The sequence below is a fragment of the Ceratotherium simum genome, chromosome 37 (genome assembly GCF_057802395.1).
Source record: "Ceratotherium simum simum isolate JZ-2026a chromosome 37, ASM5780239v1, whole genome shotgun sequence".
Taxonomy (NCBI): Eukaryota; Metazoa; Chordata; class Mammalia; order Perissodactyla; family Rhinocerotidae; genus Ceratotherium; species Ceratotherium simum.
In genome coordinates, this window is record NC_141936.1 from 1,931,947 (window position 1) to 1,946,249 (window position 14,303).

Genomic DNA, 14,303 nt, shown 5'->3' on the forward strand with positions numbered 1-14,303 from the left:
AAATCTTTTGTGACATTTATTCCTTTAGAATTTTGGTTATTTTTTAAATGGTACCTGAAAAATATTTTTTTAACTCTTTGTCTCTAGTGTATACCAACGTGGTTGATTTCTAGTAACTTTGCTGAACCTTGCCATTAATTCAAATAATTTGTCTGTGGATGCTCTTGATTTCTGTGTAGATAAGCAAATAGTCTTCAAATAATGAAATTTGGTTTCTTCTTTTCCAACCCATTTCATTGTTATTTCTTTTTCCTGCCTTATCACTCTGGCTAAAACCTCTGCTACAATGTTAAATAGAAGTGGTGATAGCAGGCATCCCTAACTTCTTCCTGAATTTAAAGGAGAGGTTCCTAATATTTCACCATTAAGTGTGATGTTTGGGTAAGCTTTTAGTAGAGCCCTTTTATGAGATTAAAGAAGTTTTCTTTTATTCTCATATTACTAAGAGTTTTATCATAAATGGGTTTTGAAAATTACTGAATGCTTCTTCAGTATCTGTTGAGTACCTCATTTGGCTTTTTCTCCTTTAATCTGATATGTTGCAAATTACATTCATAGATACCCTAATATTAAGCCATACGTTATGTTACCACATGGGTCTTCCTGGAATTAGCCTACTGCATTATCCTTTTTATTTGCTGCTGGACTTTCTTGATAATGTTTTGGACTTTTGTATCTATGTTCCTCAGTAAAATTGGTCTATGGTCTTCATTTCTCAAATTTTCTTTGTCTAATTTGATGCCAAGGTGATATTGACCTCAGTGAATGAGTTGAGGGTGTACTCTCTCTCCCTTTCTTTTTTGGTTCTCTTAAAGAGTTTGTATAAGATTAGAATTATCTGGTTTTTTGAATGTTTGGTAGAACTCACTTATAAAAAGTGTCTGAGTCTGCTGCTTTTTTTGGTGGGTAGATTTTTAAACTATTGAGTCAATTTCTTTAATGGTTGTAGGAAAATTCAGGTTCCTACTGACTAATTTTTCTCCTGATTATGGGTCATCTTTTTCTGCTTCTTACATGTGTAGTAATTTTTTTGTTGGATTCCAGACATTTCTACATTGTGGAGAGTCTGAATTATGCTTTCCTCCTATAAAGCATGTTGGGCTTTGTTTAGGCAGGCAGTTAAATTACTTGAGGACTAATCTAATCCTTCAAGGCCTGATTTTAAGCTTTTCTAGAGTTACTCTGGAGTAGACGTTACTCTAGGGATAGTTAAGCCCACTACTTAAGTATGATTTCTTTGGGGTCTCAACTCAATGTCTGGGATGGAGAGATCAAGGGAACTCTCTCTTCTGGCTGGTAGAAGCACAAATGTCTTCCTACTTGTGTGAGCTTTGGGAACTATTCAGTCTTCTTTGCCTGGTCTACATGGGCATGGACTAGCAATCTACAAAGACTTGATGGTACCCCTGTGCAAATTTCTGGAACTCTATTATGAGCAGCTCTTTCCTTTCCAGAACTCTAACCCACAGCCTCCAGCTGCCCCAACCTTCCCAAACTCTGACCTCCATCTCCTCAGTTCATCAAAGCTGCTGAGCTGTTTAGGTCCTGCCTCCCAGTGCCTGAGGTCTGTAAATTGCCTCCAGGCAGATCTGGAGTGATTGTAGGGCTCACCTCATATGTTTCCCTTCTCTCAGTGATCACAGTCCTGCACTGCCTGTTGTACAGTGTCTGAAAACAGTTATTTTCATGAATTTTGTCCTGTTTACCAATTGTTGTTTACAGCAGGGGGTTAGGTATGGTCCTTGTAAACTCCATCATGGATGAACATGGAAGTGCCTTAAGTTTTGCTAGTAGTATTTTCATTATCATTTACTAGTAAGTTTATTTATATCTCCATCATGATTTCTTCATTTATGTGTTAGTTATTTAGAAGTGTATTTTTTAAATTTCTAAACATGTGGGTTTTTAATTATCTTGTATTGATTTTTAACTTAATTGTGTTTGAATTATATGATCTATTTGGTACAGAGTCTTTGAAATTTATTAGGAGTTGCTTTATGGCGTACTACATGGTAAAATATTGTAAATGTTTTGTATATGGTAGAAAAAATGCGTTTCTCTAATTTTCGAGAACAAGAGACCACATATCTTCATTAGTTCATAATTATTATGTTGTTCAAATCTTCTACATCCTTATTGATACGTCTGCTTGATCTGTCAATTAGTGAGAGGTGTGTTAAAATTCCTGCCGTGATAAATTAATGGATTCTTCCGTGTTGCGTGACTGTTAACCTTGGTTTTATGTTTTCTTCATTTTGTCTCTGGGACCATTCTGGGTAATTTTTCTGACATATTTTCCAGTTCATTAATTCTCTGTTCAACTCCATTTAATTTGCTGATTAACATGTCTGCTAAGTTTGAAATTTAAATGATTACACTTTTATTTCTAAAAGTTCTACATAGTTCCCCCCCCCCCCATATTTTATTCCTGCTTATTTCTGTAAATATTTTAATGTACTTATTTTATAATCTATATCTGACAATTCTGATATCTGAAGTCCTTGAGGCTCTAATTCTGGTTTTCTTCCCCCCACCCCCAACTTTTTTTCCTGGCTCTTGCTCATGGTGAATTGGTTCTCCGGTGTTTGGTAATATTTCGTTGTGAGCTCACGTTTGACTGATCTTCATCTGTGAGAACGCTGGGCACCTGAGGGGAGGCAGCTATAGCCAAGGAGGATTTGTATTTTCTTTTGCGAGGTGCTTTGGGTGCAAACACCTGAGACCTACTCTGAGCTAATTTCTCAAGCTTGGGTTTCCCTGATCATGCAGGTATTGTAAATTTGAAACCCAAACCTGCATGAGGACAGATCTGTGGCCTCAGATTCTCAGAAACACTGGCATTTTTGCCACATGGAGCTGAGAGTCATTCAGACTAATTTCCCTGTGTCCCTTTGATGGCAGATGGCTTTTCCTTTTCCTTCCATTTCCTGGGGTTGTAGCTTTGGAGGATCCAACTATTTGTGGTGATTTGGTTCCAATCCCAACTTTGCCTGTGTTTGTGGTCATGCCTCCCATCCCCCACTCAGCAGGTGAAACCCAGTTCTCTGCATTTCTGGTACCAGCAAGTACCTGTAGCTTCCTCCTGGCGGGTGGGGTAGGGGTGTGATGCTTTGATTTCGGCTCTTCTTTCTTCTTTTTTCCCCCTTCCTCAGAAGTTCTGTCATTTTATTCTGATGTTTGTTATTTATCCCAAATTTCTAGGTGGTTAGTAATGGGAGGGTATCTCATCTATCATATTGCCAGCAGTGGAAGTCTCTCATTCACCTTTCTTTTCCTATTGGTTGAGAAATATTGGTTTTAATGAGCAAACTGATTCTTGTCTTCACACACACCAGTGTTTGTCAACCAAAATGAGGTCTTTTTATTTATGTATTTACTGAACCATTTGGTAATTACTTTAAAAACGATTCTTTTTAGGTTAAATATGAGCATAGTTTAGAAGAGTCAAATATATCTACAAAACTTATTTAGAAAATCAGCAGGTTTTGTTCTCCATCCCCAATCTCTTTCTTCTCTCTTAGCTGTTGTTTGTTGTTGTTGCTGTTTAGCTCTCTATTGCTAAATAATGTGGTATTCTGTGCTAATGTGCTAAATAATGTGCTTATTCTGCTAGGTTTTTGCCTGTTTTAGAAGTTGTATCAATAGAATTATCGTGTGTACCCTTTTGTGTTTGGTTCATCTTTTCTCAGTGTTTTGTTTGTGAGATTCATCCATTTATCTTCTCTCCCTCCTGAGATGCACTAATATAACAGTAGAGGTAAATGAAAGAAAGACCTAAACTCATCCCTAAGGGTGAGAGAGCCGAAGAGAAGGAGCAGCAACCACATTTTGGAAAATAAAAAGCAGAACGATGTGGTAACTGACAGCAGATTCAAGAAAGCTGGATGCCAGGAAGGCAGAGGGGAAATTGGGAAGCTGTGGACGTCCCCACAAGGCTCAGGAACTGGGTCCCTTGAGTGGGACCCTGGCTGTGGGCGCGAAAGTCAAGAGAACCAGTCCAAGGTCTGCTTAAAGAGCAGTTAGATTCCCAAAGCTTCTGCTCCTCCTCCGTCTCTTTTTCCTCTTTCTAACCCTTCTCCCTCGTTGCTCTCACCCATTTCTGTGACTTAGAGTCAGTGCTCCCAAGTGACTGATTCATTTTTCCCGCCCTGCGCCCTCTTCAAATGCACATGTCCAACCACCTCCTTGATGTCTCCACGTTATCTCCAGCTCCCCCACGCTGCTGATGCTGGGGTCGGGGGATGAACAAGATGACAGCCCTGCTCTGGCAGAGCCTCAGCTGCCGGTTCACATCCACTGGGTCCTTCTCAAGGCAAATCCCCTGAGGGACGCTGGGGTCTGAATCCACCTGGGAATGATGTGAAAGGCTCCCCCCACCAACCCCTCATGCTTTTAAAGGTATACATTTCCTTGTGAGTCCCGCTTTAGCTGCATTCCACAGTTTTGATGTGCTGTATCTTCATTATTGTTCAGTTCAAAATATTGTATAATATCCAATGAGTTTTTTTTCTTTGACCCATGGGTTATTTAGAATTGTATTGCTTAATGTCCAAGCAATTGGGGGTTTTTTAGGTTTATTTGTTTTTTTGTGTTGGTGTATAGCTTAATTCCACTGTGGCAGGAGAACATATGCCTTATGATTTTAATTTTAATTTGAAATTTGTTAGAGTTGCTTTATGACCAGCATATGGCTAATTTTAGTAAATGTTCTGGGTGCACTTTAAAAGAACGTGTGTAATATATATTTTTCCTTCTCAGGAGCTGATAGAACAAGCAAACCAAAAATTTTTATCCTTTTATTTTCAACCTTTCTGTGTCTTTTCATTTAAAGCTGTCTCTTGTCAACAGAATATAATTTAAAAAAAAAATCTGTTCTGACAATTGTAATGTTTTGCTTGGAGTATTTAGTCCATACTAATTGAGTTGGGCTTTTATCTACAATCTTAAATCTTCAATTTCCATTTGACCTATTGTTTTGTTCTGTTTTTCCTTCTTTACTGCCTTCTATTGGACTAATAAAATTTTGAATTTTTTCTGAAACGTTTTCCTTACTGTTAACTTGTTAGTTATACATTCTTTTTCTGCTTTGTTAATGATTACCCTAGCAAATGAAACATGTATCCTTGACAATCTAATGTAAATTATTACTTTTCCACTTACACGATAGTGTCGAAACCTTAGAATGTTGTCTTTTGGCTACCACGATTTCTGTTGAGAAGTCAGTTGTCAATCTCATTTTTGTTCCTTTAAAGTTTACATGTCTTTTTGTTTTCTGGCTGCTTTTAAGATTTTTCTCTTCATCTTTGGTTCAGTCTTATTGTGATGTGCCTTGCGGTAGTTTTCTTTGTATTTATCCTGTTTTGTGTTTGCAGAGCTTCTTGAATCTGTGGATTGATATACGTCAGCAGTTTTAGACAATTAATGGTTGTTATCTTTTTAAGTATTGCTTCTCTCCCATTCCATTTCTTCTCCTTTTAGATTCCAATTACATGCATATTAGGCCATTTCACTGTGTCCTATATTTCTCTGACTCTCATTTCTATGTTTTCCATTCTTTTTTTTTCTCTTTTCTTTAACTTCCGATTGACTTGTCCTCCAGTTCATGAACACTGTCTTCGGCTATGTCTAACCTCCTGGGTTCACTTACTGTGTTTCAGTTCTAGAATTTCTATTTGATTCTTTTTTATAGTTTTGAATCCTCTTGCAAGAGTCTCCATTTTCCCGCATCATCTTCTCTCTCTTTTTGAACATATAAGTCATGATTATTTTAAGTCCTTCTTTGATAACTCCCAGATCTGCATCATGTGTAGGCATGTCCCTTTTTTTCTCTTTGTGTTTTTCTTTGCTTTTTTTCTAATTTGTTTTGAATCATATAGTCCTGTCTCTTTTCATGCCTTGTAACTTTTGATTTAATGTCAGACTTTGCCTGTTAAAACACTGTAGAGGCTTTAGATGGTTCATCTTCTCTTCCCAGGCAGATAAGGCGGAGGGTCATCCCTAATTCAGTCAGAGACTAAGCTGAGTCAAGGCAGAGTTGCAGTTCTGATAAGGCTTATCTTATGTATGGTTCTGCCCTGCTTTTAGATTCTGTGCCTTCCAGGGCTTTCAAATCAGGCCCTGGTGTAATCACGGGGGTGCCACCTCCCGGTGGATCTTCATCTCCTTAGCACTCGAGACTGTGGAAGACTCCTCTTTGATTTTCAGAGGCTCTCTGCTGGGGTTTTTAAACTTCCGTTGCTCATACCTTCAGAGTTTGGCACATGTCTTAAGGGGAGAACTGGCCATTTGTTTGGCTTAGTTCTCGACTTCTTCTTTCTCCTGGGATGCTGGCCTCTCAAGTTTGTTTCTCTTCACCAAAAGCTCTGCAGGTTTCTCCATCCCTCAGCAACGGCTCTCTGCCTGGGAAGACTCCAGATTCCTGGTCTCTTGCGCCGTGACAGGAATGCAAATGTGTTCAGGGAGAAAGTGCTGCGGAATGACGCGTCTCCTGTGCTGGCAGTTCCCTGTCTCTGGAATCTTGTCCTGGAGTCTATGTGGCTTCAGTAGCTCTTTGATTTCTGCAAACAGATTTTAAAATTTTACCCAGCTCCTCTAGTTTTGCATGGTGGGAGGGAGCATTGCTCTGCTGCCAGCCATTCCACCACCTGGAAAGAAGTCCCCCTTTGGTTTTAGTGCTAGATGTTAATGCATAGTCTCTACCCCAGAGCCATAAGCAGAGTCTCCTATATGTTCTTGTAATGCTTTCAAAGGTAAAGTTCTAGCTCTCTTTTTCAATATGGGATAGCTAATGGTCCCAATACCAATCTTACCAAATTACCCGAGATGCTGCCTTATCATCTGTTGGTTTTGTCTGTGCGTGTGTCTGTCCGTCTGCCTATGGTCATGCTTAGTCTTTTTATTGATCTCTCTGTTCATGTGTCATTCTTAGACTTTGGCAATTATTGTAGCTTTATAGTAAATATGATAGCTGGTAGGGAATGCTCCCCCTCTTTGTTCATATTTTTCAAAACTCTCTTTCAAATTTTTGCCAAATTTGCCACTGAAAATCCTGTTGCAATATTTTGCTTATTGGAATTGCACTGAATTAATGTTGCTAAATTTGGGAAGAACTGAAAATTTTGCAATATCAAATTGAACATCTGCTTTCATAAATATTTTCTTCATTTCTAATTTCATTTCTCATTTCTTCATTTCCTATTTCAGTACTTGGGGTTACTTATTCAAAGGTTATAGGCTTTTTTTTTTTAAAGGCAGAAGGCATGTTGCTAAATGCTTGTCAGAAATCTCGTTCTAATTTGTGTTCTCACCAGGAATTCACGAGCTTGCTCTTATGCCTCCCACCCCAGCCGGAATGTCCTAAGACTTTTCTCAATTTCAAAAGTGCAAAGATTTTCCAGCATAAGGAAACCCGATTCTCAGAGAGGAATGTCCCTCCAGTCCACTCCTGGGTGGTCATTCATGAATGTAAGAAGGTGAAACAGTGTTGGAAAACACTCATGGTGTGTAGATGGTGGTGCAGGCTGTGGCTGTAAGGGGCTGAGGGGTGTAGCTGGGCATGGTCTCAGCCCCTGAATTCTGCTCACCACCCACCTGGGCTTTTGCTCATGTCCTGAACTTGTCCGTCTTCATTTGGAGGCTGGTCTGGTGCTTCCCTCTCTCCCTGTAGCCTCTGGAAGAGTAGTATTTGCCTGAGGGGACAGTCCTTCTCCATGTTCATGTCCCCTGTTCTTGGGGGTTTTGAGGAGTCAAGGAGCTGGCAGGCTCTGGCAGGCTCTGGTAGTTGACAGCCTGAAATCTGCATGGGTCCTAGCCCTTGCTCTGTTCCTCTCTCCATCTGCAAAGAGAGCCGGGCCCCAGGGTGCTCCATGGGCCCCTCCTGCTCTTGATCCTGGGTCCCCAGAGGGCATGACCAGAGGCCCCTGCCACATCCTCATAGATGGCAGGTTGGGGCACTCCTGGAAGGGCGTCTTTGGGCCAGATAATCCTGAGGGTGACAGTTACAGTTGGGGAGGGTGAGGCAGAGGATTCCCTTTTCAGAAAGGGGGATTTCATGGAACTTCAGTGTGGGAGGGTCTCAAAGAGACCTCTCTCCAGCCTTTGCTCCACTTGGACGCCTCTAGTGGTGGGGGCTCACCACTTAACAGGCATCTGAGTCCGTTTTAGACAGCAATGGGTAGAAGCCCCGAGAGTTTCTCTTGACTTCAAACTGAATGCTGTTTCCTGGAGCTTCTGTCCCTTTCTGTAACCACCAGCTCTCTGCCCTGACCTGTCCCTCTCCCTGTTCCCAGGACCCCGGTTGCTCAGCCCCCCAAGTCCCCCTTGAATGAACAGCTGCGGCCGTGGGCCGACAGCCGTCAGTGCCCAGAGGGAAAGACTTTTCAAAGTTGCCAGAGCAGCATCACAGTTTTGTGGGGAGTTTTCCTCAGAGTCCCAGGACCCGAGAGGCGAATTCACTTTGGGGTCATCCCCTTCAACCCTGTCATTTCACAGATGGGTAAACCAAGACCAGGGGGCTGAGTCACACAGCTGAGATAAAGGCAGGACCTGGATTGGGTCCCCGACCCCTGGGTTGCACCGAATTCACCGTGACGTAGTGCATTCCTCCTCGGCATGATTCTGCTGTGGCTTCAAGAATACCCCCGGCTCCTTTGGCGTGAAGGAGGACATTGTGCTGAAAACGTGGCCTTGAAAGGAAAGGCCCCGATGCTGGCCCTGCAGGGACGGGGGCTTGTAAGCAGGAGGTGCCTCTCAGCACACCCCAGTCACCCGTCAGAGCTGTCATTGCACATCAGCCGTGGAGTGGGAAGGAAAGTCTGTGTCGTGGGCCATGTTGTGCCTGCCTGTCGGCCACCTGCAGGGCTAGGCGGGTGTAGCCTTGGTCATGGAAGCTCGGGCTGGTCTTCAGCAGCAGCAGTTTTGGTGAAAAGATTTTTTGTACCTTTGTGATTCCTGTGAGGATTTACCTTTCTGCCAGGTGGGGGTTTGAGGCTCTGCATGCCCCTGCGTCATGGGACCGTCCACCCCATGCTGGTGACTGCACTACGCCCACGGTGACACTCAGTGCCCCGCCTCCCCTCCTCCCTTGGCCTTTCCAGGGCCCCCCAGGCTGCTTCCCCTCTGCATACCCGCACCCCAATGTTGGCACATGGGAGAGTTGACCACAGTCCTCTGTGCCAGATGAAGCTCTCTTGACCCTCACTGGAATCCAAGCCTGCTGGGAGCAGGTGCTGGGAGAGGGCTGGTGCCCTGGGCTGCAGGTCCTGCCCCGAGGGAGGAGGAGGGCAGCCACCAACAGGAGCGCCTGCCCACCTCGGCCTGCCCTCCTCTCTGACCCCTGAGGGGTCAGGGCGCTCAGTCTGGGCGCTGCCCAATGTGTGGGACAGGTGGGTGGATGCCCAGGGGCCCCCTGTGCAAGGGGGGGTGGGGTGTCAGGGGGCCCCCCTCGCTGAGCGTAGGCCTTGCCATTCCTCCTGGCTCCTCACCTCCTTGGCCTGGGACACTGCCCCAGGGCCGCCAGCCCCCTTCCTGCCTGCCCGCCAGTCTCACCCGAGTCCTGCTGCGGCACTGTTCTGTCCACCCACCTCTAGCCTGTGGGCTTCCAGCACCCGGGGATGGTCGTCTGCAGCCAGCGTTGCCTGGCGCTGACCTGGTGCGGAGCCCACCCAGGCCTGTGTCCTCAGGGGGAACTGCTTCCTTGATGTGGGTGTGAAGTGACCTTCACCTTCACACTCACACCAAGCTTGTCGCCACAGGCCCTGCGGAGTCGTGGCCACGCTGGAGCAGCTGACTCTGCGGCAGCCGCACGCGGGCCCTCGCATCTCGCTGCTGGGCGCGCAGTGGCCAGGGCAGCCGGGGGGTCTCCCCGCAGCCCCAGATTCGCTTGGGTTCACTGCCGGTAACCTCTGCCCCTAGCAGTGCTGGGCTCCAGCAGCAGTGTCCCTTCCTGAGATTTCTCCTTTTATTTGTTCTTGATTTTTTACCAAGGTAACACATGTAGACATGATCAAGTCAGAGGGGCTCTGAGGCTCCTGAGAAATGACACTCCACTCGTGCCTTCTCCCCCGATGGTCCCTGCAGCTCTCCCACCGTGTGTGACACTTTCTCTCCCCCATCTTCCCGCCACATTGCTTCTGTTGTTGAGTTAGTGCTTTGTGTTTACACCACTAGGACCAGTAAATGTGCCCTCCTGCTACTCTCGAGTGTACCATGCTTATATTTTCTTTCTTGTAGAAGATTTTATCCGAATAAATGACAACTAATGCAGGCCTTTCCCCCACAGCATTCCATGGGCTCATCCCTAATTTCTCGTCAAACTCTGGCGGATGCTCCTCCGTGTGGTGAGGCCACCGCTGGCCCCACAGCCCCAGCTTCTGTCTCAGTGTCTTCCCTCCCGTCACCCTCCGATCAGGGACATCCCTCTTGGGGCAGCCCCAGTGTCCTCCTGGGACCTCCTTTACCATCGTCTGGGCCTGGACCCCACATCTTCCTTGCTTGCTGCCCGTTTACTCCCTTACTTTTGCTGAAGCACAGATTCTAGCATCTTCCGGAGTCTTCTTGGGTCTTCATCCCACCCTCACACTAGAGGGGTAGTTTGGCTGAGCTTAGAATTCTGGGCTGAAAGTCACCGTTCCTCAGCAGTTTGAAATGTTTCTCATTTTCGTCTGGTGTCTGCGCGGCTGATGAGATGCCCATGGCATTCTGATTCTCTATCCTTTGGGATTGGGTTTTCTCCCTGGTAGCTTATGGAATCTTTTCTTTATCCCTGAGGTTCTGAAATTTCAGTTTCCCTTGGTATGTGACTTTTTATAGTGGGCAGGCCAGGTAGACCCTCTGAATTTGGAAACTGGGGGCCTTCAGTCCTGGGAAGTTTTCTTGAATAATTTCTTTAGTAGTTTCTTTTCATTGATCCTCAAATTTTATTTCTCTCCTCTAATGGAAAATTACTTATTGTATTTCCAACCTTTTTATTTACTTTCAAAGCTTCTCTTTTCATATTTTTAGTTTCCAGGGACTCTTTCTTATTCATTAATGGTGCTTTTAAAAATAGCATCATTTATGGGCATAGTAACTTTTCTTTATAAGGATATAAATTACAAGTTATTTTAAAAATATTTTCTTCTTCCCTGCATTGTCTCTTTCTGTTGTGTTCCTTTTCTGTTTATTTTAGTCTCTGTATTTCTTGCTAGAGGCTGTGGTCCTGGTCAGTTTCCCTAGCAAAGAGCTCTCCACTCTCTCCTGACAGCCAGCACTCTGGGGGCCAGCAGCAGGAGGAAGGGATGGGGTCCCTACTGGGCATTTCGGGTGTAGCTCAGCTCCCCCCTTTTCAGTAGGTGCTTCATGCTGGTCCTTGGACCCCACCCCCAGGCTGGACAGAGCCTCACTCTCCCAGAGAGTAGCCCCTGACCTCCTGCCTGGTGGGGGCCGTGGGGACAGGGTCCTGGATGTTCACAGGGTGGGGATGGGGGACCATGGGCCTTAACTAGTTTGCCAGGGCTGTTGTAACAGAGTGCCACAGCCTGGAGGCTTAGATCACAGAAAGGTATGGTCTCACAGTCTGGAGGCAGAAGTCCCCCATCCAGGTGGCTGCAGGGCTGGTTCCTCCTAAGGCCAGGAGGGAGCGTCTGTTTCCTGCCTCTCTCCTACCTTGTGCTTGTTTACCGTCAATCCATGATGTTCCTTGGCTTGTAGAAGCATCACCCTGATCTCTGCCTTAGTCTTCACATAACGTTCTCCCTGTGTGTGTCTCTATGTCCAAATGTCCCCTTTTTATAAGGACACCAGTCATATTGGGTTAGGGGCCCACCTGACTCCAGTATGGCCTCATCTTAACCAGTTACCTCTGCAAAGACCCTCTCTCCAAATGAGGTCACATTCCAAGGTCCTGGGGGTTAGGACTCCAACATATGAATTTCGAGGGGATGTAATTCAACATATTGCAGGGTCTAACACTCCTCCCACTGACTTTCCACAAAGGCCCGTTTTCAGTCCCACCCAAACACTGGCCCTCAGAGGTACCTGGAGTCTTTCTGGGTCCCACAGAGTGAATTGGCTTGTTTCTTGTTAGGTTCCAGCTTTCCCAGGCTCCATTCATCCTGTTGGCTTTCTTTTCTAAAACTTGTGACGTTTCTCATCCTTAGCTATCCCTCTCCAGTTCCTTGTCCCTGTGGATTGGTACCCCATGTGGGTGTCATTTAGTGGGTTTTGGAAGGGAGTGGGTTCAATCACCACCCAGAAACACCAGTTCTGCCTCTTTGAATATTGTTTCTAATTCATGTCTCCTTTTTCCCAAGGTGTCTCCCACGCCTGCCAGGAGTGTCTGACAAAGGTCGCAGAGATGGCCGGGGCCTCCGTGAAGGTGGCGGTGCGCGTCCGCCCCTTCAATTCCCGGGAAATGAGCCGAGAATCCAAGTGCATCATCCAGATGTCCGGGAGCACCACCAGTGAGTAGTGGCTGTGCCGAGGTTGCCGTTGGTTGCTGGTCCCTCGGGGCCACAGCGTCCTCCTTGTCCACGCCGTGTATTGGTTTCCTGGGGCTACAGTAACAAATGACCACAGACTAGGGGGCTTAAAACCACAGGAATTTATTCTCTCACAGTTCTGGAGGCCAGAGTCCAAAATCAAGGTGTTGACAGGGCTGTGCTCCCTCGGAGGTCCTAGAGGAGCATCCTTCCCTGCCCCCTGCAGCTTCTGGTGGTTGCCAGCCGTCTTGGCCTATGGCTGCACCACCCCAGCCTCCGCCTAAGTCGTCACACGGCTTTCCCCCTGTGTGTCTGTCTTCATGTGGCCTTCTTATAGGGACACCGATCATTGGATTTAGGGCCCACCCTAATCCAGTATGATCTCATCTTAACAACTAATTATATCTTTGAAGACCCTGTTTCCAAGTAAGTTCACGTTCTGAGGTTCAGACTGGACATAAATTTGGGGGGACACTTTTCAGCTGCCCTGAGTTTGTAAGCTTTTTTCCTTTGTCTGTTCTTTTGCTGTGTTGCTAATTGTAAGCATCTCAAACCTTTTGGAGAAGTAGGAGATCTGGAGTCAACATGAAGAATAGTAAGTGGCAATTTCGAGAAGGTCAGAAAGATGTGCCCTACGAGGTCTTTTTAGCACACAGGATCCAGCTGCTGGAGGCAGAGAGAGAGGACTTACCTTGGAGCCTCTGCTTGGCTCTTTCTAGCATAACGAACTTTGTAGCAAGTTGTGACAGGCATGCAGAAGAGTGGACAGGGCACAGGGTGCAGCTCAGACAGTTCTCGCACTCTGAGCAGCACCCAGAGCCCCTCCTGCCCTGCCCATCCTTACTCCCACCAAGGGAGGCAGCATTCTTGCTCTGACACCGTAGCTTAGTGGGGCTTCTTTTGGGTCCCATGGAAGTGGAACTGCGTTTGGGTTATCCCCTGCTGATCAACAGCCTGTCCCAGCGATCGTGACCTAGAAAAGAATTCGTGGTTCTCTCTCCCAGTCACGCGGTTGACTGGGCTCAGCTGGGCAGTTTGCCCTTGGGGTCCCTTGTGCAGTGCAGATGCTGCCGTCTCCACAGGCTCCAGTGGCATAGGTTGTACCAAGTGATCGGCACCAATGGCTCCTCATCCTCCGGTTGTGCGGTGGTGACAGGCCTTGCCCAGTCTCAGGGGCTCTGTGCCTGTGTAATCTCACTCTGCCTGCTACCTGGCAGGTGTGCAGGGAGGGGCCCCCCCAGCTGATGGCAGCTGCCCCCCTAGGCCCATTGAGGGAGTGAGGATTCGGGGGTCCCTGGGAAGGCTCTGGGGCACCTTGAGGCTCTGTGGAAGGGGGTCTGGGCTGGGGGTGATCTTTCCAGAAGGCTGTGGCCCTCCATGGCCCTTTCTCCTGTGTGGGCAGGTTGTGGAGGCCCTGCTCAGAGCTTGTGTGGGGGCCTGTTGGGCACGGCGCCCATGCGCATCTGGAGGTTCATCGTGACTCTTCTGAATGGTGTTGCCTCTGCTTGGTCCCTGGAAGCAGACCCTGAGATGAGGGTTTGGGTGCCAAGGGTTTATCTGGGAGGTGGTCCCAGGACGCAGTGAGGGGCAGTGCAGAAGCTGGAAGGAAGCTCTGAAGGGGCATTGATGAGCAGGCGGCCACCGTGGGAGGTCTGGGCGCAGCTTGCTGGGGCCCTCTGATGTGTGCAGTGCACCTCTGAGCTGTCCTCCCCCGAAGCTGGGGTGCTTGTGCAGCACCCCAGCCCCATGGGCTGAGCGTCGGTCCAGTGGCCTGGGCTTCTTGCACTTCCAGCCTGGCCCTCTCTTGGCCAGAGAAAGTGCTCAGGTGGCAGGACTCAAGCCTTG

General features: G+C 46.6%; 1 protein-coding gene across 10 annotated transcripts in view; it reads left to right on the forward strand.

Annotated features, from left to right (window-relative positions):
* The window catches only part of KIF1A (kinesin family member 1A), a 101,204-nt gene that overhangs the window by 11,777 nt on the left and 75,124 nt on the right, over positions 1–14,303 (forward strand). For all 10 annotated transcript variants that reach the window (XM_087424581.1, XM_087424582.1, XM_087424575.1 and 7 more), the window contains exon 2: positions 12,291–12,440. In XM_087424581.1, the coding sequence (XP_087280707.1) occupies positions 12,335–12,440 (106 nt within the window). In that variant the 5' untranslated portion in view covers positions 12,291–12,334. The remainder of the gene's footprint in view (positions 1–12,290; positions 12,441–14,303) is intronic.